Source organism: Melanerpes formicivorus, unplaced genomic scaffold (assembly GCF_026170545.1).
Source record: "Melanerpes formicivorus ecotype bairdi unplaced genomic scaffold, bMelFor1.0.p_v2 SCAF_2, whole genome shotgun sequence".
Taxonomy (NCBI): Eukaryota; Metazoa; Chordata; class Aves; order Piciformes; family Picidae; genus Melanerpes; species Melanerpes formicivorus.
Window position 1 is genome coordinate 58,792,585 of NW_027142354.1, and position 26,037 is coordinate 58,818,621.

General features: G+C 58.8%; 1 protein-coding gene across 3 annotated transcripts; it reads right to left on the minus strand.

The window, feature by feature from the left end:
- Positions 1-266: 266 nt before the first annotated feature.
- Positions 267-13,917, minus strand: SLC25A48 (solute carrier family 25 member 48). 3 transcript variants are annotated; one of them, XM_068163168.1, is made up of 8 exons: positions 13,546-13,917; positions 11,697-11,740; positions 8,663-8,734; positions 7,850-8,102; positions 6,552-6,800; positions 4,692-4,825; positions 2,628-2,757; positions 1,977-2,062 (listed from the first exon to the last, which is right to left on the minus strand). In XM_068163168.1, the coding sequence occupies exons 1-7, from the start codon at positions 13,589-13,591 to the stop codon at positions 2,635-2,637; spliced, it is 921 nt and encodes a 306-aa protein (XP_068019269.1). In that variant the 5' UTR covers positions 13,592-13,917; the 3' UTR covers positions 1,977-2,062; positions 2,628-2,634. The 3 variants fall into 3 exon arrangements, with proteins under 3 accessions (XP_068019259.1, XP_068019249.1, XP_068019269.1); XM_068163158.1 differs by lacking the exon at positions 2,628-2,757 and having other exon boundaries at positions 267-2,062; positions 6,552-6,797; XM_068163148.1 differs by lacking the exon at positions 2,628-2,757 and having other exon boundaries at positions 267-2,062.
- Between the last annotated feature and the right edge of the window lie 12,120 nt (positions 13,918-26,037).

The following is a 26,037-nucleotide window of genomic DNA, read 5'->3' on the forward strand; positions in this document are numbered from 1 at the left end:
GCTCCAACCCCCTGAGCATTTCTGTGCCCTTCCTCTGGACCCTCTTCATCAGGTCCATGTGCTGAGGGCTCCAGAGCTGGACACAGCACTGCAGGGGAGGTCTCAGCAGGGCGGAGGGCAGCGGCAGAATCCCCTCTCTGGCTCTGCTGGCAGTGCTGCTTTGGATGCAGACAGCCACCAGAGCACCCCTGGGAGCAGGCTCCTCCAGCTGCCCAGCTTGGTGTGAACCACTTCAGTTGAATTAACTCAGGCTCCACTTTCCATAATGCAGGCAGATAAGCATCAGCCTTTATTTGCACTGAGACCCAGCGGCACCCCGGAGAGGAGAGCTGTGCTGCACCTCAGGAGCAAGGTTTCCTTGTAGGCATAAAAACAGGCCACATGGGAAGGGTGACTCCTCATGTAGAGCCAACAGCAAATGCCTGTGTGAAGGCTCATCAGTTGCACCCACAGTGTTCATCCAAGCCAGCTCCCTGTGCCCTTGCCAAGCCGGGAGGCACCGGGAGCCTCCTCGCCTGCAGGTCCTGAGATGAAGCAGCACCGACTGTGCCCTGTGCAGGCCAGGCTGGGGGGAAGCCACCCTGCAGGTCTGAAGTCAGGCCCCCTGCAGGGACCCCCTGTGTGAGTACTGGCTCCAGCCTTCAGGCTTTAGGCACTTTCTGCTGAGCTCTCCCAGTCGTGTCCCCAACTCCTCCCTTCACACAGGAGTTCCTCTCCCCTTCTCCTCTGAGGGAGGCTGGGCAGCTGCTCCAGGCTGTCTGCAGGAACCTTGGCAGAGGGCAGCTGCTGGGACTGACCTCACTGGGCTCTGTCCCCAGAGCCCTTCTGCAGAGGGAGAGGGGGGTGCCACACATTTCCCAGAGGACAGTGCTGTCCCAGGCTGCTGTCCCAGGCTGCTGCCCCAGGCTGCTGCCCCGTGCCACATCTCCCTCTGCAAGTGCTGCCCACTCAGCCTCTCCTGCCAGTGCCACCAGAGTCCTCTGGGCCCAGCAGAACTGGGTCTGGCTGGGGTTTGGCATAAGAAGCTCCATGCTTAGAACATGAAGCATGGAGGTATTTAACAGCACAAACAAAACTAACCTTGGAGTAACTGAAAGGCTGAGGTAGGCCAAAGAGACCTGGGTCTGCCCCAGCTGGCTCACTGGGATTGCAGCAAGGAGCTGGAGGTGCAGCTTGGGATGAGCTCTGCATCCCTTCACCAGGCTTTCTTTGGTGGTGGCCTCTCCAGGCTGAAGCCTGCAGCATTTGACAGCTTTCAAGCTGGATCTCCACCTCAGGGCGATCAGAAGGTCTCATGAGACAGCTCTTGCAGCTCCCTGGCCTCACAGCAGTGAGTTAGGTGAAGTCACAGGCAGCCTCCTGTATGGCATGTGGACTTGATCTGTTGTGTTCTGCAGAGGAGGAGCAGCTGAGCCTCTAGCATCCTCCCATCTCCTGGCTCAGTGTCTCCCTTGGAAGACAACCTGGAGCTGCTGAAGCCCTTTGCACTGTTTCCTGGTAAGTGCTGGAGGGTGGCAGAGCTCTCTGGTGTGGAAACTGAGGATCCCCTGGAACAGGTGGAGTCATCCATTGCCTTGAGCCTGAAAGCAAGCTGGGATCTGGTGGGAATCCAGACCTTCCTGCACCAGAAGCCCTTGCTCAGCCCTTGCTCCTCCTCCTTTCCTTGGGCACAAACCAGAGGAGCATCCTGTGCAGGGCTGTGCAAGAGAGGCTCCCTGGGCTGGGGGGCTGGGGAAGGTCTCAGGGGTGTGGGGAAGGGAAGGAAGCTGTTCCCTCAGTTCTACAGTAGGAGAAATGTCCTGGGTGAAGAAGCCCAACGCCACCACGGGCATGAGAAAGGTGCTCTTAGGCACCAGAGTGAAAGGCTCAGCAAGAATCTTTGGGTGTGATGGAGCTGCTGCAGTTTTCAGGGTCCTCCAAGGACACAGTTCATGGCAGAAGAGCAAACAGATGCTGCAGGAGCAGGACAGGAGTCTTCTCTCAGAGCAGCTGAGCCCTCACCAACACCACACTGCTGGCTGGGCTCAGGAAAGTCGGAGACTTTCAGGTCCTCCTGGCAACACTTTTGAAACAAGAGAGAAGGAGGTTTAGGAAGCACTGCAGACAACAGCAAAGACTGCCCAGAATCATCCTCAGCATCTGACTGCTAGAAAGGGTCCTGGAGTCAGATGTTTTTAATGCAGCCCTGGGTCTGTGAGGGGAAGAGTCAAGCTGTGGGGTGAGAGCCAAGGCACTTGGAAAGGGCTTCGATTCAGCTCCTCGTGCAGGGATCGAGGACCCTGTGCAGGGACTGCGGTGGGAAGGAGGTTTCAAAACTGAGAGAGTGTTAGGGAAGGCTCTTGCTTCAGGTTTTCCTTTTCTGATTCATCCTCATCACAACACTCACAAGCAGCAGAGCAGACTGCAGTGAGATTCCAGCAGCTCTGGCATGGAGCAAAAGCCACCAGCACTTCTGTTGCCTGCTCCAAGCCCCACACACCCAGCTGGGAAGTGCATTTGGCTGCTCAGGCCTTGGTGCCCGTGGAAGTTGTCTGACTTTCAGGGGATCAGTGCAATTGCAGCTCTGTTTGATTCAAAGATTGATTCTCTAGTTTGAATAGAGCTAGGGAATGGCTTTATATGCTGACCTGGAAGTTAAGGACTGGTCTCAGTTTGGCCTCTCCTCATTGCTTTGAGGGAAAGTTCATAGCCAAGAAATGTGGCTGAACTCACTGGGAATCCTCTGACTGTATTGACCGTGATGCCCCTAAAAAAGACCTGTTGGGGATGGAGAAAGGTTAGAGCACAGGTTGGCATTGCAGGAACATGCTGGCTGCTTTGAGGAGAAGAAGAAAGCAAAGGCAGAGCTGCCACAGCCACTGCAACAGAGCCTGGAAGGGCTCAGCTCCACCACCAGGAGCTCAGTGTCTGAGCAGTACTAGCCCTCAGCTGAACACCACCACCTCTCATACCCAGTGAGTGCAGGGCACGATGCTGCCTGGTGCAGAGCCAAAGCACACTCACAGAGTGCAGGAGGGAGCCTGCAGCATGGAGCTGCAGTGTGGGCACGCTTGGGGCATCGATTCCTTGGGGTGTTGTGCTCAGCTGGGAAAGAGGAAATGAAGACCTCTGCAGTGTCCATGAAACAACACAACAGAGCTGAGGTAGAGCCTGAGGATGATGAAGAAGGGCACAGGGACACAGATGTTTCTCATCAGAATGGGCACACCTGCCTGTGCAGAAGGAAGAGAGCTGCACTCACACCAGGCAGTTAGTCCCAGCCAGTTCCAGGCTGAAAACAGCCAGGCCTGAGCTTGCCAATTACCACTGGAGTGTCTCCCAACACCTGACAGGCTTTTCCTCCTGAAGGAAGGATCCTGTGTCTTATCATCAGCTCTTACTCAATCCCATGTTGCTGGCTGTGGTCTGGGTGCCAAGCATGACAGAAACACTGCCAGCAAGCAGCCTGGAGCTCCAGCAAAACAAAGTGCCTGAAAGAGTTGTTCACACCCAGGCAGGACAAGGAGGGCAGGGGATGGGGAGGGGGATGAGGATGAGGATGGGGAGAGAAGGGAAACCTCTGGATGTTCCCTTGGCAGCCCCCCTGAGTCTGAATGTGTAGCCTGCATAGAGCCTGGGCATCCTGACCCTGCTCTGGCCAGCCCAGCATGGCCTTCAGCATCTCTGCAGGGAGCTGTGCTTCAGGTGGCTGTGACTTTCCTCCCTCCCCAGCAAAGCCAGAGCCAGGCTGGAAGCTCCTTGGCCATGGCATAGTGGCTGGTTGGCAGCTGTTTAAGCCATGCTGGCTTGTGACTTTGCAGGGTGCTTCTCTTGGTGCACCTCATGGCTTTCCCCCCTCAGAGTGTGCAGATGAACACTTCAGAGCTAAAAGGTTCTGGGAGCCACTTCCCCTCAGGCTTACTTCTGTGCCAGAATCATTCACTTCTCCTCACCATGGGTTGGCAGCACAGCCCAGCTGCAAGCCCTGCTGCTCTGCCATTCACATCTGAGTGAGGCAAAGGTAAAGCAAACACCTCTCACTGGACTGACAGCCACAGCCAGACAAGATAAGCCTTGATGCTGGCAGGCAGCCCATCTTCCCCTTTGAAACCTAAGCAGTCCTCAGAGCAGGTTCAGAAGGCTCTCCCTTGGTGCACAGGCAGGGTGGGCACCCTCAGCCTGCAGCACCAAAGCCCTGCTCAGAGCCACCAGAGGCTTTCCCAAGGGGAACCTTTACTTAGAATAAACCAGACCAGGTTGGAAGAGACCTTCAAGATCATCGAGTCCAACCCATCAACCAATCCAACCCACCCAAACAGCTAACCCATGGCACCAAGCACCCCATCAAGTCTCCTCCTGAACACCTCCAGTGATGGTGACTCCAGCACCTGACCTCTGCATGTTGCAGGAGCAACCACAGAGGCAAGGGTTACTAATTTGTGCTAAGTCAAACCACAGCCCCCATTAAATGCAGGGACATGGAGTGGTGCTTGAAGTTAATGCCCCCAGCAGACTGTGACCCCCCTTGCCCCCCAGTCAGTCCCTTCTGCACCGCTGCAGGGCACACTGTTGCTCTCTCTGCACTACAATTACCTACTGCCATGATGCTAACTCCTCAGTGGCCATTCCTGACCCCCCACAGGCAGCGTGGGAGCAGCCTGTGCTGGCTTTCAGACGCCTCACCCCCAGCCTGCGCTCGGAGCAGCACTTACTTTGAAGCCCTCGTTCCGGTAGCTCTGCAGGATGCAGTCCAGGGTGCCTCTGTACTTGCTTAGGTAAACTCCATCTGCCTGGATTCGACTCTTCACAACATCCATCGGAGTGGCAACTGCCCAGGAAATGGCTCCTAGGGGAATGCAGAAGTATTTGAGCCACCTCTTCCCTGTGCTCCCCTGGGCGCAGGGCAGCAAGCTGAGAAACTCATCCTGCGTCTACCACATCCTTCCTGCGGCACACAGCAGAGCTCCCTGCCTCTGGAAGAATCACTGAGGTCTGGGGGGGCTACTGCTGGTGATCAGATGCAGGCTCCCCAGAGGTGCCAGTCCATCTCCTGCCAGGCTGCAGGGGCTGCAGGGGCAGCAGGGGCAGCAGGGGCAGCAGGGGCAGCAGGGGCAGCAGGGGCAGCAGGGGCAGCAGGGACGTGCGGTGCCGCAGGCAGCTGCCCCCGGGGATGGTTTCAGGAGCGGTGGAGTCCTCAGATAATGCTGGGGAAAAGCAAAGTCTGAGCTCAAAAGGCAAACAAGAGGCAGGGTCACCTCCTGCGGCCAGGAGGAGGCTCCAGGCAGCTGTGATACGCTGTCGTGGCCCAGCTGGACGGGGAAGAGGTTGTCTGGGTCCGTGTGAGGGCTGGAGCAGAGCAGAGAACCTGTCTGGATGGGCCAGGGCTCTGTTTGCTGGCAGGAGGAACAGGCAGGGCACTTCTCTTGGAACTGGTGGAGCCAGTCCAGAGGAGGCCACAGAGGTGATCAGAGGGCTGCAGTCCCTCCCCTGTGAGGACAGGCTGGGAGAGTCCTGCCTGGAGAAGAGAAGGCTCTGGGGACACCTTAGAGCAGCCTCCCAGTGCCTGAAGGGGCTAAGGAGAGCTGGGCAGGGACTCTTCAGGAGGGCTTGGAGTGACAGGAGGAGAGGGAGTGGACTGGAACTGGAAGAGGGCAGATTTAGACTGGAGATGAGGAAGAAGTTCTTGCCAGTGAGGGTGGAGAGACTCTGGCACAGGCTGCCCAGGGAGGCTGTGGCTGACCCCTCCCTGGAGATGTTCAAGGCCAGGCTGGATGAGGTTTAGCAGGAGGTGTCCCTGCCCATAGCAGAGGGCTGGAACTGGCTGAGCTTTAAGTTCCTTTCGACCCAACCCCTTCCGTGGTTTTGTAACCAGGAGCTGAGCTGCAGCTTGACCTGCACTGAGGAGTCTGCCCTGCAGGAGTGGCCAGGGCATGGGAGTGGGTGCAGGGCTGGCCTGAGACATGCAGCCGTGGGGGCACGCATGCAGCCCTGGGGGGCACACATGCAGCTGTGGGGGGCACACATGCAGCCATGGGGGCACACATGCAGCCTTGGGGGGCACGCATGCAGCCCTGAGGGGTACACATGCAGCTGTGGGGGGCACACATACAGCCCTGGGGGCACGGGCACACACAGACACACACACAGACACAATCACAGACGTGTGTGCCAGTCCCCACGGCAGGTGTGCCCAGGGCACAGGAGCCAGCGCTGCTTCTGCTGCAGGCAGGCTGCACGCCCTGCTGGGGGGAAGCCAGCAGGGTGAAGTCCTCTCCTGGAGGCATCCTGGCTGCCTTGTGCCGCGCTCCCCTGGCAGTGTGACAGGCAGGCTGCTGCCAGGCGCCCAGGGAGAGGAAGGTCCTGGCTGTTATCCTCTGATGGAGGCCTGATAACGCTCCCATAAAGTTTGCCAAGTCATAAAGCACTGCGGTGCTGCCAGGGGACCTGGCCCCGGGGGGGAAGGTCGCTCAGCCTCATGTCCTCTCCTGGTCACCAGAGGTTGGTGGCCCCTGAGTCACTCCTGCTACCTGCCCTGGGAACCTTCCTGCCCGTGTTTTGCCAGCGCTGCTTACCTGCTGCACCCCCAGCCAGCCACACCGAGGAGGGGCTGGGGGAAAGGCCTCCCTCAGGGCTGCTCCAGTCACAGAGCAATGTGTAGGGGATGAAGTAGAGGCAGTAGCCAGGCACATCCCTCAGGAGCATTGCTCCAGCACCTCGGTATATTCCTGGCAGCCCCTCGTTCTGCAGCACTGTCCTGAAGCAGTGCACTGGGCCTCTGTACACAGGGAACCCAGGAACCACGGGCTTGAGCTGAGTGTCTGCTGCAACAGATAAACCAACAGGATCCAACCATTAGAGCAGACACATTGCCACAGGACTCCTCTCCAGAGCCCACCTCCACCCAGCAGGAATCACTGCCACCCATTTGCCTTTGCTGGGGTCACTGAGGAGCATGGGGACAAAAAGCAGAGGATTTGGGTCCGTTTTGCAAGGTGTTTAGACAGCTCAGGGTGGATTTGCCTCAGTTCATGGCATGCCTGCCAGGCACTAGGTGCCCAGTGAGGTTTCCAAATCAGTGTAAGGCTATGTGCCCAATTCTGGGCCCTTAGGTTGGTAAGCTGCATGGAGGCTTCTAAAGCTGCCCATGCTGCTGTTTCATCACAGCCATGCAGAGCTCTCAGCACTGCACAGTGACAGAGCACAGCTGCAATCAGCAGAGAGCTGTGGAGCTGCTGGCATCCAGGCTGCCCAGCCCCAGAGCCCTGCAGGCTCTTCCTTCAGCCCTGCACCTGCTCTGGTGGAGCTTGCTCCCTGCTGGTAGCTCTCGAGCAGGAGCAGCTCCTGCTGCCTGCAGCTGCTGGAGAGCTCCAGCTGCCAGCATCCCCTCCTGACCTGGGTACCTGATACCCTGCCCCACATCTGCCAGCAGCGTTCCAGCGTCCCTGTGTCCTTGTGGCTTGGGACAGAGGAGTGGGCAACAACAGAGAGGGGTTTGTGGAGCAGGGTCTGTGGGGCTGAGAGTGTGCAGCACAGGGTGGGGAGCTGGCATTAGCACTGGCAGCTGTGGAGCTGCTGCTGGGATCTCCAGGGGACCTGCCTGCTGCTCCACAGCTCCTGGTCCTGAGCAGACCTGCGTCCATTATTGATCCCGGTCAGGTGGAAATGCCAACAGAGATCTGATCAATCACATTGATACAAAAAAGTCTCCCCTTGAGCTGAGCTGAGCAGGGTGGGCCCCATCCCGAGGCAGAGGGAAGCAGTTTCAGCTCAGCTGCAGCGCAGAGCTGGGCTGTGAAGCAAAGCTGTCCTGAAGCTGTCGGTGAGCAGCGAGAGCCAGCAGGGGGAGGAGGAGGAAGCTCTTGCTGCCTACCTGCGGTGCGTGGCTGCGTCTGCATCTGTAGCCTTATCTTCACCAGATCCACAGGCGTGCCAATGCCCACGGAGACGAGCCCTGCCAGGGTGCTGGCCAGCAGCATGTCGGGCAGGGCCGGGGGCTGCGCGGGGTCGCCGTGGCGCAGCTGCCCGAGCAGCCGCTGGGTGTTGCTGAAGACTCCAAACACCACGGAGCTGTAGACGGCCACGCTGGCCAGGGGGAAGGACATGCCCTTGAAGAACCCAGCCACCTGCCCGGGGAGGGGAGCAGCAGTTAGGAGAGCCAGCAGCACCCAGCAGCGTGCCCCCCAGCTGCTCTGTCGGCCCAGCACTGCCAAGCCAGGCAGCAGCTGGAACCAGCTCTCTGCACACCTGAGCAAGTGCAAATCAGTGCACGCTGCCCAGGGCTTGCAAAGGCTCTGCAGAGCTCAGGGTGTGCTGAAGGAACAGGAACCTTCGGCAGAAGGAAGAGATTTCCTGCTCTGAGGCTGCTGAGACGCTGGCAGAGGTTGCCCAAAGGGGTGGCAGAAGCCCCATGCCTGGCAGCCTTCAGGCTCAGGTTGGATTGGCTCTGAGCAGTCTGCTCTGCTGGAAGCTCACAGAACGTTAGGGGCTGGAAGGGACCTCTGGAGATCACTGAGTCCAACCCTCCTGCCACAGCAGGATCGTCCAGAGCAGGTCACACAGGAGCACATCCAGGTGGAAAGCCTCCAGGGCACTGCTGGGGATGTGGCCTGGGGCTTCTGTGCAGCTGCTTGATGCATTTCCTGCCTGCTCCCCCAGCGGGCTGTGAGCAGGACAGAGCACTTACAGACTCGTTTCTGTAGACAGTGAGCAGGCAGCTGAGGGTGTTCCCATAGCCTTGTCCGGCCTGCAGGCGGGTCTGCAAAACAAATGCCACTCAGATGCGTGCTTCCAGCCCAGGCAAGGCTCCTGCTGACACACACAAGGTGTGCTTTGCTTGGAGAGCCGACCCAGGGCAATAACCCCAGCCTGCCTCTGCCCTCCTCGCTCTCTGCCGGCAGTGGGGCGGACAGCACCTCCCAGGGCAGCAGCATCTGCAGCTGGGGAGTGTCAGACCCCTCTCCAGCCCAGAGAAGCCAGCCTGGCCCAGCACAGCAGCACAGCAGGCTGCTGGCACTGCCAAGCTCCTGCTTCAGGTGGAAATGGGAGTGGTGTGGTCTCCTCTGCCTAGGGAATCTCAGTGGAGGTTGGGATGGAGAGGAAAGCTCCCCCGGGAGCCCCCCAAGGGGGACTTCAAGCCATAGGAATGTTTAAATGGAGACACAGTAATTCAGCTCCCTCTGAGAAATTCTCCCTTCCTCACCAAAACAAACAACACTCTGCCATGGTTGCCAGCACAGACATCTTGTTTCTGGAAAGCAGAGGCTGCATGCCTTCCAGAAAGCGCCTGCCCCAGCTGGCAGCAAGGAGGTGTAAGGCAGGACCGAGCCTGTGTGAGCCAGCACGCCTCCCCCCCTCCCCCAGGCACACAGAGAGGCAAACACAGCACACCCCCGGGGCTGCTGGGATCATCTGCCAGCCCAGCTGCTCACAGCATCCCACCAAGGGATGCAGCTTTTGGCCTTGGAGGTCTGTGAGCAATTGGAAAGGTTCCTCTCCCCACGGGACCTGGAGCTTCAGCAGCTTGAGGCTGCTGGAGCCCTGCAGCAGGCTGCCCAGAGAGGTTGTGGAGCCTCCTCTGGAGAGATTCCAACCCCACCTGGACACTCATCCTGGGCAAGCTGCTGTGGGTGCCCCCCTGGAGCAGGGAGGTTGGACTGGGTGAGCTCCAGAGGTCCCTTCCAGCCCTCCCCATGGTGGGATGCTGTGAACAGACCCTGGCCGAGGCCAGAGCTCCTTTTTCACAGGAAGACTTTCACATGTGCTCTGTCTGTGATGGGTTTAGGGCAAGGGGACAACACAAGTGGTGACATCCACCAGCACTGCTGCTAGGAGGAGGGATGAAACGAAGCCTGGAGGGAACAGTGCCCACCCCTGCTCAAGGGACAGTGCCCAGCCCCTGCCGTGGCTCAGCCCTAACTTAATCAGAGTGAAGCAGGGATTCTAGTTGAGGATCTAAAGCCCAAAGGAGATTGTGTCCTCTGGGGTCTGTGCCTGAGGAGAGCTTTAGCACAGCAAATAGAAGGCTCAGTGGCACAACCACTTAGCCCAGAGCCCTGCAAGAGGCTCCCTGGTGGGATGTCGTGGTGGGACCCTGGCTGGAGAGTGGGAAGGACCAAACCCCAGGCTCGTCCCTCAGCCAGGGGCTGCTCCATGCATCCATCTGCTCACAGCAAGCAGAGCTCCCAGCCTGGCCAGAGCCCCTGGAGAAGGCAACAGCCGGGGCAGACCACTCAGCGAGCCCTGCAGGCAGGCTGGCAGCTGCAGCACTCCTTGTGCAATGCAGGCAGGCCCAGGCAGGGGGTGCAGACCAGCCTGTGCCGTGGCTCATGCTGGAGGTGATGGGGTCAGGCAGGACCAGGCAGGAGGTTGGCTGAAGGCTAGGCAGCCCAGGACAGGACAGCTGCAGTGCACAGCCCTGTGTTACCTCCTGGCTTCCTTTGCACACTCAGCCCAGACATTTCCATTCTGGCTCCGTGGGCTTGGGTTTTGTTTCCCTTTACACAGTAACCAGGTCTTCAGAGGGTCAAGTTAATACAGCTCTTGAGTAACTGAGGGCAGCTGAGTGTCCTCACAAGCTGCCCCTCATGCACATGGCCCTTAGCTAAGCTCCTCACATCCAGCACTGAGGTCCCTGCTGGCATCTTTGTCAACTCCCACCAGCAGAGGTGTTCCTCAGGAAGCCTCTTTCTGTGGCATGCCAGTGAGCACAGCAGGGCTGGTGGGTGACACCCAGGCTCTGCAGGAGGTCCTGGGGGAATTAATGCAGTGTGGAGCATGAAAAAGTGATGAAATGGAAAGCTGCTCAGAGGCTTGCAGCACCATGGAGTAAAACAGAGCAGCTGCCTGGCTTTGATGGAAGCTGCAGAGTGGTGAAATACCACACCAAGCTGCCCAGAAACGTGGTGGAGGCCCCACCCCTGGAGACACTCAAACTTGATGGGGCCCTGAGAATCCTCATCTAGTTGGAGGTGTCCCTGCCTGCTGCAGAGGGCTTGGACAAGATGACTTGGGAGGGTCCCTTCCAACCCAATGATGCTGGGAAGGGGCCAGGCTGAGGGAAGGGGTCTGCTTGGTGGGAACTGTGGTGTGGGTGCCACATACCCCTCCCAGTCTTACACCCAGTCCTGTTCCCTCCTGGCCCTAGGGAAGGATCCCCCATCCCCATGAGGCCATGGAGGCAGCAGCAGGGCTGGTCAGCTGGGCTGGGGCAGGCTGTGCTGGTGTGTGCATGGGCTTGCCTGCATCATGCCAGCACATATCTCCTTGCATCTCTAGATCTTTCCCCCTGAGGAATAATTGTCTTGCAGAGATAGCAAATATTGCATCTCATAGCCTTGGGATGAAATTTCAGCACTCTGCCCTCTCAGCCTCGTCAGCACTAGGAAAACACATAAAAATGTGCCTGCAGCAAAGCAAATACAGTTCCCCTGCTGCCCTTTGAATGCTTCTCTGTGGCAAAGTTCAATAAAGCATTGGCAGAACTGTTTGGTGAGCCACACATTAGGTAAGGCCAGGTTTAATGTTCAGCAGGAGTCTTCCTCACTGGAGGAACTCCTACCTATCAGCCAGGTCCGTGAGTTCCTCCTCCAAAAGCTGCTTTGGAGAGGAGGAAAGCCTCTGAGACTCCTAGCCAGGCTGAGCTGCCCCTCAGAGAGGCCTCTTTGCCTGTCAGGGGGGTCTTGGGTGGTGATGTGAGAGTGTGGTTCAAAGGGTCTTACCTTGATGGTGTCCAGGGGGTGCCCCACAAAGACGCTGACAGCTCCTGGGGGAGAAAGCAAAGTGTTGCACAAGGCATTGAAGAGCTTCTGTGACAGGACAGGAAGCAGTGGGGGTACAGGGCAGGAGGAACAGCTGTGCTGGACCCTGCTAGAGCAAGGCTCCCTGCAGTGCCCAACAGGTAAAAGCTGGGCAGAAACAGCAGCACAGCTAACCTTGACTGCTTCCCTGGACCCAACCAACTTTACACCTCAAAGGCACCTGAGCAGGAGGAGGAGGAGAAGGAGGAGGAGGAAGAGTTGTGTTTGTATGTCCTGTCCTTGAACCAACCCCTCTTGCACTCTCATGCAAGCGTTTGGCCTCAAACTGAAGAGCTTGAGGTTAGACACAAGCAAGTGCTTTCTCCTGGCTCAGACAGAGGTGCCCCAGAGCTGAGTGCTGGTGGGGCTCTGAACCCCCATCCTTTGCTCTTGCAAGAGCAGTTTACAGAGATGCCTTTCAGGGATGATCCAGTTTAAAACAGGAAAGGATCCTGCTCTGCATCACTCCCTACAGCTCCATCCAGCCTCATTCTCCATGGTTCTTCAGTCCCCCTTAGCATCCTGCCCACACTGCTCACTGCCAGGACTCCCCGTGGCAGGGCACAGGGTGACTTGGTTTCCCCCCTCTCCAGGAGGGCAGAGCAATCCGTGTGCCGTGCCAGGATGCACTTTTGTGTGCTTGTTGCAAACAAGAGCAGCAGTTTGCAGGGTGTCTGTAGGGGCTTGTGCAAACCAGTGTCCCCAGGTGCTTTGGAGACTACACGGAGTGTCTGACTGGCAGTGGGTTAGGACTGGAAAGAGCATAATGTCCTCGGTCAGCACCCCATGACTCTACCCAAAAACCTCTGGTGAAATGCCCCCTGTCCTTCTAAACCTTAACCTTAGACCAGCCCAGGGCTGTGGATGCGAGCTGACCACTGCCATCAGCACCAAGCACAGGTGGCTGCCCACCCCCCAGACATCCTGCTCCAGCCCCAGGAGTTTGGGCTCAGCGGGGCAGAGGCAGCACTGTGTGCTGCACAGCTTCCCACAGAGACCCCAAATCAGCTGCTGGCCTAACCTTTGCCCAGAGCTTCTGGGGTGTTTTTCGAGTCAGTTAACCTCATCTGGCTGGGCTGCATCCAGAGACCATCTCCCACTCTCTTCTGAGCCTCGGGGTGAGCCCGGGCAGAGCTGTGCCGTGGCGGTGGCCAGCGCCACCACTGCCTCTCTGCCCACCCTAGGAGCAGAGCAGCTCGGCCGTGCACCTTCTCGGCGGCTCCGCGGCACACCCCGCAGGGTTGCTGCCTCCTTCTCTCCCTGCTGTCTCTTTCCCCGGTGTTTGGAACCAGCATTTCCCGCTGCCCGCATCGATTCCCTCCCTGTTTGCCGAGTCGGGACCGCGGGGTCAAGCCGGAGGCTGCCTCCCCTCGGGGGCGTGTGCGGCTTTGAGCGGGGAGGGCACCCCGCTTCGGCTGCTGCCAGCCCCGGCTGCGGCCAGCCCCGGCTGCTGCCCTCGCAGCCCGGCCGGGGGCGTGCGGGGGGACTCCGGCAGCCGCCTCCCAGCTCCCAGCGCAGCAGCAGCAGCCCTACCGAGACACAAATTTTGATTATCCCGCCCGTGGAAACCGGATTAAAAGTGCCCTGCTGAGCCGCAGCGGAGCCCAGCACCCCGCGCAGCCGCTGCCGCCAGCGCGCCGCTCGGTGACACGTCGGTGACACACGGACCCTAGGTGACACGGAGGGGTCTTAGTCCCACCCATACTCCTGTCCCCCCGGCTCTACCGCTGCCTCCATCCCCCCAACACCCCGAGCCCCCGCAGTCGCTTACCGCCCACCCAGCCCGCAGCGAAGTCCTGCAGCTGGAGGCTGCCCATCCTGAGCCGTCGAGCCCGTCCCACCGGGCGGGGGTCCCCGCAGGGCACGGGGGAGTCCTCCGGGCAGAGAGTCCCTCCGGGGGATCTTCAGCCGGGCAGGGGTTCCCAGGGGGGAGGAGGTCCCACCGGCGAGGGTGTCACGCCAGGCAGGACCTCCCTTGCAGGCAGGGGGTCCCCACGGGGCAGGGAGTCCGCTCCGGGCAGCCGTCCCGGCCGTGGAATCTCCGCCGGAGAGGAAGTAGGTCCCAGCCGGGCGGGGCGGCCACCGGTCCCCTCCGGGCAGGGGTCCCTCAGCGGGCAGAGGGTCACCTCAGCGCAGGGGTCCCCCCGGCACTCTCCCCGCCGCTGCCCCGCCGTCCGCCCAGCGTCTCCGGGCCCCGGTGACATCACGCACCGGCCTTAAAGGAGCCGCGCAGGGGCCGGCGGCGGCGGGGAGGGTCCCGGGCAGGCGGGGAAGACACGGGGGGCAGCGAGAGTGTTCCACGTGGGACCGATGCTGCCCGCTGCCAGGTAGCGGGGGCAGACCCGGCTGCTTGGCAGCCAGGCAGCGGGGAAGGGGGTCTGTATGGAGAGGAAAAGCAGGGATTTAGGGACTGTGAAGTTTTAAAGTCCAAGGATAAAGACTGTGCCTCAGCCAGCCTCACTCAGCTTGAAACCATCTCCATTTGCTTCACTGGAATAATCTGCTCAGGAGGTGTCCTCAGTTTCTGTGGCATTTCTTCCCAGGGCATCCCCAATGTCAGTGCTCTCTTTCCAGGAGCTGTCCCCAGTTCCTGCGTTGTCTTTTCGGCTGATATCCCAAAGGTCTGTGTTCACTTCCCAGGAGGTGCCTCCAGTTTCTGTGTCCTCCTTTCAGGGCACATCCCCAGTTCCCATGTTGTCTTTTCAAGGGGCATCCCACATTTTCTATCATCTTTTCAGGGACCTCTGGATTGTCTTTTCAGGAGGCATTCCCAAGGGCAGTATTTTGGCAAGCACTGAACCATTCGTTCCTGTCCCCTTCCTTCTCCACAGCCTTCACCCTTTCCCTGTACCTCTGTTATCTGCCTCTTCCTCAGCCCTGTGTTTCCCTGTCGAGCTCCCCTTCCGTGCCAGGTGCTCCTTTTCACCCTCCTGAGCCACAGGCTTTGAACTGGGCAGCCAGGACCACGAGGGACAGAAGGGGCCAGGCACACAGAAGCACAAAGATCTCTTCTGGTTCTGATCTCAAAGCATTTTCTGGCAATTCCTAGCATGGCTTTCTGATTCACACTGAGGACTGGGCTCCCTCTCCCTGGGATGGTGGACACCTGGTGCTGAGCCCAGCCTGGCTGCTGTGCCTCCTGTGTGGCACTTTCAGGTAGTGAATCTCACCTCTCACACCCGAGTGGCGCCCAGCAGCATCCTTCTGGCTCCTAAGCACTCCACTCACCACCTCCCCCAGAAAACTCCTCTGGGATTTCAGGGGTGTGAAAGACAATTAAGGGACTAGAACATTGCCTTAGGAAGAAAGGCTGAGGGACTCAGGGTGCTTCAGCCTGGAGAAGGGAAGGCTGAGGGGGGATCTTCTCAATGCTCACCTTACCTTGAGGGTGGGTGTCAGGAGGATGGGGCCAGGCTTTGTCAGTGGTGCCCAGTGACAGGACCAGGGGTAACAGGCACAGACTGGAGCGCAGGAAGTTCCATCTGAGCATGAAGAGGAACTTCTTTACTTTGAGGGTGGTGGAACCCTGGAATAGGCTGCCCAGAGAAGTGATGGAGTCTTCCTTTCTGGAGTCATTCAAGCCCCACCTGGACACCCCCCTGTGCAGCCTGCTCTAGGTGACCCTGCTCTGGCATGGGGCTTGGACTGGATGATCTCCAGAGGGCCCTTCCAGCCCCTATCCTTCTGTCACTGTGTGACTTTCCTCTGCAGAAGCTGCCCTGGCTCTTCACCACTGGAAATACACATCTGGCTCATCTGGCTGTGCTTTGCTGCAGCCCAAAGAGAATCCTGCTCTTCAGAGGTCAGATCTCTGCAGACAGCAGCTCCTTGGAGCACTCTTGGAGACATTCTATGAAGATGGGCCCCAGGTTTGCCCTGCTGCCCTCCTGCCACAGCAGACTGGGTGATGCTGGAAGGTATTTTGCCTGTGTGGTCTGCTTACTAGGGAAAGCATTGGCAGCTCCCAAACAAGGAATCCTGACCACCAAAGTGCTGCCTGAGAGCAGAAGAGTTTAAGGTCTTGGCTTAAATATTTACTATTTCAATGCCTGTGAAGAAATGAACATTCCTCCTCAAAACCATGTCCCCTTTGGTGGGTGCAAACACAGCAGGAGCTCTGGCACCAAGCTGGCACCAAGGCAGCTTTAGTCTGGAGATTGCTTATAGACATTTGCTAGGAGGTACATGGCTGTCAGCTCACCCCACCTGCACCTGAAGCTGCAGAGCCTCCAGTGTCTACAGCTATGCACAATCTCCATGGGAGGGTTCCCCTCAGGAGCCACAGCTCTGAGGGAGAGTTTCAGTGGTCCTGGATGAGTGTTGGAGGCAACATGCCTCTGTATGGGAACCCATCAGCTAATTGCAGGGGTTGAGATAGATTTGCTTTCTCCTCTTTGGAAGGCCTGTGATCCCGCATCTACAGCTCTGCAGGGGGCTGCTGCTGTCTTCCCTTGTCTCACCTGTGCTCTTGCACAGCCAGAAGAAGATCTCTCTGCGTGAGGGAATGCTGCAGGTAGCAGCATTAATCATTAACCCCATGAGTTCTCCTCTGCTGTGAGCAACACTTTGCCATGCCAAACCCTCAACATCTGCTAACTCAGGGAAATGGCTGCACGTGGTCTTTGAGCCACACTCAACCCAGGGCTGAAAGGGAATGTCATGGAGACTTCATCCTGCACAGCCCTTGGTGATTGTGAACAGCTGAAAACTGGAGAGCAGCTCTGGGAGGAGCCTGGGGCTGAGAACCTGGAGAAGAGCAGCCCCAGAGGGGAGCTGAGCAATGCTCAGCAAGAGCTGAAGGGGTCAGGAGGCTGGAGCCAGACTCTTCAGTGGTGCCCAGGGACAGGGCAAGGGGCAGTGGGCACAAACTGGAACCCAGGAGGTGAGGGTGCTGAGCCCTGGAGCAGGCTGCCCAGAGGGGTTGTGGAGTCTCCTCCTCTGCAGAGCTTCCAACCCCCCCTGGCCATTGTGCTGCTGGGCAGGCTGCTGTGGGTGCCCTGCTGGAGCAGAGGGCTGGACTGGGTGAGCTCCTGAGGTCCCTTCCAACACCACCCTGCTGGGATCCTGTGACTGTGAACTCCTAGCCTAGAAGAGGAAGGCAGGGAGCCTGTGGAGGACGCAGAAGGGGAATGGAGATGACCTGGCAGCTGTAGCTGTGCACACACTCACCCCAGCAGCACCCCAGGGTTCAGGACACTTGTGGCTCCTCCTGCTGCTGTCAGCAGTGGCCACAAACCTGCAAGCCAGCCCCAGCACAGCCCCAGCACAGCCCCAGCACAGCCCCAGCTGTGCTCAAGCTGGGAGCAGTTCAGACTCACCTGGCCCCTCGGTGGTCGTGGGGTGCTGCTTGCCCCTGCTGTGGCTGCAGCTCAACAGGCTTCGTCCCCCGGCGTGGCAGCCGTGGGCAGGGAGGGAGGGAGCCCTTCCCAGGCGGGCTGAAGCACCTCTCATGGCTCTGCACCGGCACGCCTGTGCCACTGGGGGTCTGCCTGCCGAGCTGCTCTCATACTGGAGTGGGCTGGGAGCCAGCGAAGCGAAGCAGAAGAGCATCCTTACACTCCCCAGCAGGCTGCCAAGCCCGGCTGAGGAGCTGCCGGCCCTTATCTCCAGCGGGCAGGGTCAGAGGCTGCCGTTTGCTGAGACCTGTGCATGCAGCTCCATCTCCCAGCGGACAGGCGAGCAGCTCCCACCGACAAGAGGCAGCAGTGCCCTGTGGAGAGCCGGGAAGGGATCCATCCCTTGTGCTGCTCTGGATCCCAGCCTGGGCTTGTAGCCACTCACTCCAAGTGCTGGTCAGAGGGAGAGCAGTGTGGTTTCCATTAGGGGGAATGAGGAACCCTCTCCCTGCTGCCAAGAGGGGGAGCAGAGGGATGGTGTCAGCCACACGCTGCTTGGTGTCCACCCTGCCACGCTCCCTGGCCAGCCTGCATTCTTGCACAGCAGGTTGTGATCAGAATGGGGAAAGGGAGGCAGTTTCCCACCTCCTCAGCAGGAGCCCAGAGTCTTTCCTATGGGCAAGCCCTGCAGAGCAGGGGCTGGGCCAAGCTCCATAGCTCCTGGTAGCTTCACACCTAACCCCTCTGAGAGCTGGAGAAGTGACTCAGCAGGGGCAGAGTAAGTTGGAGATGAGAAGGGTTACACACTGCTTACCCAGCTGTAAAAGGTCTCTGGGCTAGGATGCATTTCACTGGAAATACAGCTGATCCAGGAATAAATTCCCTTTAACTATTAACCTACTAATAGCATACAAGGCTTTAAGCTGCTGGGCAAGATCCAAGTAAAGCAGCATTAAAGGCTGCTCCTGTGGCCAGTCCCTGGTCATCAAGGGTGCTAGCTGCTCCTGGGGAGATTGAGATTAGACACAAGAGGGAAATGTTTCACAAGGGAACAATCTCCCCAGGGCAGTGGTGGAGCTCCCCACGCTGGGCACTCTCGAGGTTCAGCTGGAGAAGGTGCTGGGCCAGCTTCTCTGGACCAGGCTTTTCCCATCCTGTCTAAACCAGGCTTGTCCCAAGAAAGGGTGGACCAGATGATCCCTTCCAACCTCATCTTCAATGATTCTGTCATCAGGACCTGATGCCTGGTGTCTCTCTGAGGCACCCTGAGCAGAGGTCAGTCCATTAGATGTACACAGGAACCCTGAAGCAATGTGTGAGCAGTGATAAGAGGAGAACTCTATGGGCTACAGCAATCAGACAGACCCAGGCAGGGGGGGATATGGCAGGGGCCACGCAACAGAAATAGCTGTCCCTTCCAGAAGCTGCCCAACGAGCTCCTGCCTCTGAGCAGCACAGCAGAAGAGCTTTCTCTGCAGGAACGTGCATGGAAGGTGGATCAGGGGCTAGGAAGATAGCAGAAGTCAGCCCCACTATGAACAGCTGCACAGCTCTGCTCTGCCCTGCCCAGGACGTGGCTGGGGTTTGGTGGAGGAGCAGTGCCCCAGCAGGGGTCAGGCAGAGGGGGACATGGCCTGGTCATCACCTCTTTGCTTGTGCTCTGGCACCTGCCTCAAGAGCTGATGCTCCAGGATACATTTCCAGACCTGGGGACAGGAACCAGCTGGTTCATTGCACAGTGCTGGAGCAGACCTCCTGGGACAGGCTGCCCTCAGGCTTGAGGGACCAGGAGACTCCCCAGTTACATCCAACAGACCCCACCAGATCCCAGCCTGGCTGAGCAGCAGGCAGAGCAGGTGCTCCACGAGCAGCCCCTGGCACGATCCAGCATCCTGAGGGCCATGAGCAGCCCTCCCCAGCACACTGAGGCCTTCCTCTTCCATAACTTCCACAGAGCAGGAGAAGCAGCAGCAGCATCTGGAGCCTGCTGAGCTGCAGCCCAGGCAGGGCTCGATCCTCCTGCAAGCCAAGGAGGTCTTGGCTGCAGGGAGCCAGCCCAGCAGGGACATGCTGGAAGCTGAGGGCAGAGCAGTGCCGCAGCAGGCAGCTACAGCATGGCAGGAGAGGCATTTTCCTTGGCCCTGTCAGGAGCAGACAGGCAGCTGTGACTCAGGCTCCCTTCTCCCAGCCCCCGGGGGTGCATTTTCCACACAGTAGCTATTGATAAGACCTTGAAAGAGCAGGAAGTTGCCCTGGCAGCCAGGCGTGGTGGTACTGCTAATGAGCCTAACTGGAGCACTCTGCTCAAAGGCATCCACAGCTTTCCAGGCTTTGGCTGCACCACCAGCACCAGCAGCAGCCTGCTCGGGAGCTCAACCCAGCCCCACCACACTTCACACTCGGAGGGAGGCTTCTGCCAGCACCACCGTCCCGTGGCTGCCGCTGCAGGCTGAGCAGAGGGAGAGCTGCCCCGAGGGGATCAGGGGACAGGTTGATGTTCAACCACAGCAGAGTTTAGCAGTGCAGGCTGTGCTGTGCACCAGCAACGTGACAGTCATGGGAAAAATACCTTCCCAGGCCTAGGAAACGTTGACTCCCCTGACCTGCTCCCCCCACACTCTCACAGGGGGAGCCGGAGTGGGGTACAAAGAGTGGCTGAGTGGGCAGGAAGTTTTCTCCCAGGGTAGAGGCAGGAATGTCTCTGGGGGCTGCAAGCAAGTTGCAAGCTCAGGGAGCTTCACACTCCATCAGCCAAGCATCTGCCACAGCCTCCCCCCCAAGTACTGCCACTGCAAACAGCTGCAGCAGAGAGCCTGCCTTTGCTGCCCTCCAATCTGCCCTGGCTTGAGAGGCAAAGCCCTGCCCAGGCTGCCCAGACTATCTTCCTCAGCCTCAAAACACCTCAAATATGACCATCACCTGCTGCCCCCCTGAGGGGGACCTCCTGGTGGACAAAAGTCCTTGTGAAAGGCTCCCCAGGCTCTCTGTGTTTTCGTGTCCTGGGCAGTGGTTAATGTCTCCAACAGAAAGCCAGGAGCTTTGGCTCAGACACATGGAGGAGAAACTCTGAGCCTCAGCCAGGTGGAAGACAGCAGCAGAAATGTGGAAGAAGCTGGGACAGAAGTGTCTAACCCTGGGGAATCCCTGCCAGCCCCGATGGCTCTCCTGCCTTTTCTGATGGTGGGGGGGATCTGGAAGGACTGGAGTAAATCAGAGCCCCTCTGGGTGGGCAGGCATGGAAGCACAGGGGAGGAGAAGGAGGTGGAAGCAGGAAGCAAGGTACAGACCTGCAGGGCTGAGAGATGAGAAGGTCCTGGAGAAAGGAACAGCGATGGAGAGGAACTTCTCAACGTCTGGGACAGGATTTTCCTCTCTGAGCTTGACACTCCCCTTCTGCAGCAGCCTGCCTGAGCTGGGCTTCTCAGGAGCTTTAGGCACCTAAGGCGAGCTGTGGCTTGTGATCCAGGGGAAGCCTAGGCTCAGAGGCACACATTTTCACACAGAAATCCTCATTTAGGCAAAATCATTCCTCCTCTTGGCTTCCAGGCTGCTTGAGCTCCAGCTTCACCTGGCCAGCCCCCTCCTGCTCCTGTGGAGAGCGCGTCTGCAGCGGCAGCAGGTGGGTGCACAGCTCCCCACACAGCCCCCCTGCAGCTGAGAGCTGCACTGGAGGACTCTGCTCAGCTCCTGGGAGCTGGGCCCTGACTCCCCAGGAGAATGAGCAGAAGTTTGGAGCTTGTCCTTTGTGCCTTGCCTTGGAGATCTCAGTGGTTGTGAGCATGGAAGGGCTGAGCCCTAGAGTTTTGTTCAGGTGAGTTCCTGTGGGCTTCAGCTAAAGGTGCTCCACAGGTACCCCTCCAGACAGCCTTTGCTCTCTTGGTGGCTAACCAAACCACTTCCTACAAGCCCAGCTGGGCTGGGGCAGCAGCTCAGCACTGGGGGAAGAGGGGCAGGCTAACTCTCCAGGGTGAGCACTCCAGTTTGCATGGAGACATCTCTGGAATCAATAACAGGAGGAGGAAGAATGGGCACCAGGATGGTCAGGAGGAGATCTTCCGAGCTGCAAGCACAGATCAGAGTGCTTGGCTGGAAAGCTGCAGGGGAATTCGTGTGAGAGAAGCAGACTCCACTCCTCTGTGGGCAAGGCTGGGATCCAACAGGCACAGGGAGAGAGCTTCTCATTTGTGCCAGCGCAGCAGCAGCCTTTGTTCGTGTTCAGTGCCACTGCTGCCCTGCTCACAGTGTCCTATTTAAGCTCCACTGATTCACTCTGGAGCCTGTAGGAAGAATTCCTGCTCATCCCTGCTGGAATGACTCCCAGCATCACTGGTGGGGAAAGGAAGCATCAAGACAGCATCTGAGAAGGGCTTGGGTGTGAAAAGTCAGCAGAGTGAGAACTTGTCAGTGAAGAGAGGAGCCTTGGGTCTGCTGAGCAAGTCCTGCAGTCATGCCTGAGGCAGGAATTCAGCCTCTGGAAACCTTTGTGACAGTTATCCAACCTTCAGAATCAGGACTCCTAGAAGGCTCCTCTGGAGGCTCCTGGAGGGCCAAGGGAAGAGTGCTGCAGCCCTGGCTGGGGCTGGCTGCATCCTTGGGCATTGTGGACCCATGAGAAGCACCTCAGGCAGTGACACCTACCTGTGCCTGACCCCTTCCACCCAGGCACCTGTGGCACCTGCCCTGGTGCCCAGAGAGAGACTGTGACATGCAGAGCTGCCCACCTCTGGCTGCCTGCAGAAACAGAGGAAGCAAATCCTGGAGCCAAGCCCTCTGCTGAGCACTGGCAGGATGAAGCTGGCACAAGCAGTGCCAGGCAAAAGCTGGCAAGCCCAACATGGACCCCCCTGCAGGCAGGCAGCCTGAGTGCCACCAAGGGTCACCTCCCTGCATGGCAGCCCCTCACCCTGGGGGCTGGTGCTGCCTCGGGGCACAGGACCTTGCTGGCTCCACAGAAGGCAGAGCAGCAAGCTCTGGGTCTCTGTGTGGATGCCTTTCCCTCTAGGAATGGTTCAGAGGAGCTCCAGGTGGTGCTTTGGCAGCAGCTCTCCGTAGCCCATGGCAGTGTTTGTTCCAGACCTACCCTTTTAGCCAGCAGCTCATTCCTGCCTGTCTTTGGTGTCATTCCAGGCTCCCCATCACTGAGGCCACTACCCAAAGGAAGTAAGCCACAGAAAGTTCAGGGCCCAGACCAGTGCTGGGAGCTGCTCTCTGGTTTTCCCAGCAGCTTTTAATTGCTGGAGCAATGCTGACTGCTTACCTGACTGCACAGCCCAGCAGCTTTCCTCCAGAGCCTGCAGGCAACAGCAGCAATGGACCTGCCCCAGCCTGGAGGGTACCTGGAGGCAGCCAGACCCCCGAGGGAAGATTTCCACTTGGGACAGCAGCTGAGGGTTTGAGAATCTTTGTGCAGACAGTGCCACCCAAAGGAAGCAGGACCAACCAGCCAGCCTCCAAATGCCCTTTGCTGCTGCCTGCTGAGCACTTGTCACAACCACACTCCCTCCACAGACCTCTGCCTCCCCCCTCACCAGCTCCTCAGGTGATGCTTTCCTGCACCCCTGCCCCTCAGAAGCACACCAGCCCTCCTGGGCTGGGACTCTCAAGGCTCAGGTTCTTTTCAGCCAGGCAGCTAAAGGTGGTTTGGGTTTTCTTTCCCCCAGCCTCACAGAGCACAACCTTCTGAAAGTGCTGCAGCATGAAACTGCAACAGATGGAGAGGCCTTAGGGGTGGGTTTCAGCTAACATGCTCTACCCTCTGCCCTGCACCCCAGCACTTTGCTTTGCTTGCAGTTAGCTGGAATCCTGCTCTCAGTGTCTCCAAGCAGACACTGCCAACAGGGAGTGAGCACTGGAGTTTGCACTCAGTGCTGCAGCTGACTTCGCTCTGGGATGTGGCTCAGAGGCTGAGCCCACTCCTGGTCCAGGATCTGGCTCTGGACCCACTGGAACTTCATGGGCTCCCCCAGGGAAGACCCAGCTTGAAGCCTGGGTGCTCTGGGCAGGGTGGAGGGACTCCACCTCTGACATGCTTCGCACCCGGCCGATGGCTCAGCTGCAAGCTCCTCCTTGAGGAGCGGCAGGCTGAACGAGCAGCGTCCCGCGGTACGAGCGGTGCACGGCCATCCTTCCCCGAGGCTGCTCGCAGCTGCCACCGCCGGCGTGGCTGCAGAGGGTGCTGTTATCCTGCGAACGCCGGCACGGAGCAGCGCCTCGGGAGCGGCACGGCCCCCAAGGGTGATCCCAGCATCCGAGCGGCAGCTCCGGCTCTGCTCAGCCCTGGCAGCTCCAGCCCCCCCCGAATGCCTTGATCCGATGTGACAGGGAAAGGCTGAGTCCTGCTGGCACATCCCATCCAGCTGCTATCCTGCAAACAGCCTTCTCCTCCGGGTTGATGGTGAGCCTGGCAGGATCTTGCAGCTCCCTGCCAGGGTCTTGCAGCTCCCTGCCAGGTCTTGGCACCCCCTGGGTGTCCCCAGACTGCTGTGTTGGAGGGGGAGCAAAGCCAGCATGGGGCTTGGGTGGGCCCAGGCTAAGTGTTTGGAGCTGGAAGGAGCACTGAGCTCCACAGCAGCTGGATGCTCCTTGCAGATCTCTGTTTCTTTACAGTCTGATGCTGAGGAAGCCATGGCTTGGGCTCCCTGCACTGCTGAAGTACCAAAATAATCCTCTATCACCATCAGAAGGGTCCTTGTCCCTTCTCAACCGCTGAATTCCCTTCCCAGTGAGAGCACCAGTCCTGACCTGGTTTCCCAGTCTGCCAGCACCCTCCAGCATTTCAACTGTAAAAGGGCAGAGAAGAAAGGCAAGAGGGAGAAGAATGCTTCCAGGGAGCAGCTCTGCTCTGCTCTGCTGAGACCTCACCTGGAGCACTGTGTCCAGCTCTGGTGCCCCCCGCACAAGAAGAGAGGCCACCAAGAAGATCAGAGGGCTGCAGCACCTCTCCTGTGAAGGAACTGTGCTGTTCAGCCTGGAGAAGAGAAGGCTGCAGGGAGACCTTAGAGCAGCAGTCTCTGAAGGGGACCTACAGGAAGGCTGGGGAGGGACTCTTTAGAAGGGCCTGGGTGATAGGATGAGGGCTCACAGTTAGCAATTAGTGCAATTAGCAGCATCAGTGCCATTAGCACACACACAGACTGGGGCCAGGGCTGAGCCACCCAAGCTGCTGCAGCTCCCCTCCAGCAGCTGGAGCCCTGGCCTGAGCCATCTCCTTTCCTCTTCCTTCTGTTTTTCGAGTCTGACTGAACTTCAGAGCTCCTTAATGGTCCATCGGAAGCACCCCCCTCACCTCTGTCCTCTCCCTCTCCCGTGAGACAACAACTGCGGGGAAGCCCCCAGCCCCCAGGCGCCGGCGTTTCGCTGCCCAGCTGGTGAGTCACCAGTGCACTGACTTCCCTTCAGCTCCTCCGGAGCCTGCAGTAGTTCTTTCCCCTGTCCCTGCTCTGTGATAGCTCAGCCTGAGAAACATCTGCACCCCATCAGGAGCAGCTTTGGGTACATAAAGCTGAACACAAAGGGTAAGGAAGTGTTTGATGGCCGAGTCACTCTCTCATCCAGGAAGCAATCTGGCGATGGTGCAGGGCCCCCGGGGCGGCCAAGCTGCAAAGCAGGCTCGCCCCTTGTGTCTAGCACATCACTGCAGCTACTTGCTCTGTTAAAGCACTAAAGCTGCTATGAATCATACCTGGAGCAAGAAGAAGCTGATGTCTTCTGTCTCCCCCAAGGAGGCCAGCCCCCTCTTTAGTCCAAGGGCAGTGCTGATGTGGTGTCAGCACCCAGCCAGGGGCTGGGCACCCAGCTCCAGCAGCAGGCTTCCCTTGGTGCTTCCTCTCTCATTGCCAAGGGGCTTCAGGTGGATTTGGTGTTGGTGAACTGGGAGCTGTTTGGCAAGGTGCCCATCAGGCAGCAGTGGTTTGCCAGCTGTGCTCCCTGGTCCAGCCCAGCCAGGGGCCTGAAGTCAGCCTGGTGTTCCCCAGGAGGCACAAGCTCAGCAGGGCGCTGCTGGGATGTGTCTGATCCCTCTGAGCCAACCACCACCCATGGGTGACCTTGCAGCTCACCTGCCTGCTGGGATCACTGAAGCATGCCCTTTGCAGTCTTCTCTCAGGAAATCCAGGGCCACCCTCCATACTGGTGGGCTCCAGGGGTTCCTGTTCTGCCTGCTGCTGCCTTGTGGCTTCATTCTTCTCCAGGTGACCAGCATGCTCCTGGGAGCTCCCTCCCTCCCTGCCAGCCCATTCTCTCCTGAAGAGTCTCTGATTCTCCATCTCTCTGGGGGTACAAGCAGAAACAAATGTGTTTAGTGCCCCCTTCAAGGTTTCATTTTTCATTGGCAGTCTTTAATTTTGGGGCTGCTTTGACTGTGAAGCTCCTTCCCTGCCCATGGCTGTCCACAGCAGATCTGCTGCTGGCTGCTGCAGACCCTGGTGGAGACTCGGTGCCCTTCTCACCATCCCCCTGGGCTGGCTGTGGTCAGTTGTGTTCTCCCAGGCACTGGGCATGAAAAGCTGGACATGAGCTGGCACTGAGCACTGCCAGCCCAGCCCCAGCCTGGCCTGGGCTGATCCCCAGCAGTGTGGGCAGCAGGGGCAGGGAGGGGATTCTGCCCTCTGCTCTGCTCTGCTGAGACCTCCCTGCAGTGCTGGGGCAGCTCTGGAGCCCTCAGCACAGACAGGGACCTGCTGGAACCGGGCCAGAGGAGGCCACAGCAGTGCTGGCAGGGCTGGAAGCCCTCTGCTGTGAGGCCAGGCTGAGAGAGCTGGGGTTGGGCAGGCTGGAGAGGAGAAGGCTGCAGGGAGACCTTCAAGGGGCTGATGAGAAAGCTGGGGACAGAGTTTTTAGCAGGACCTACTGTGACAGGGCAAGGGGAGGGTGGTTTGAACAGGAAGAGGGAGATTTAGGGTGGACAGAGTTTGTTTTCACAGAGAGCC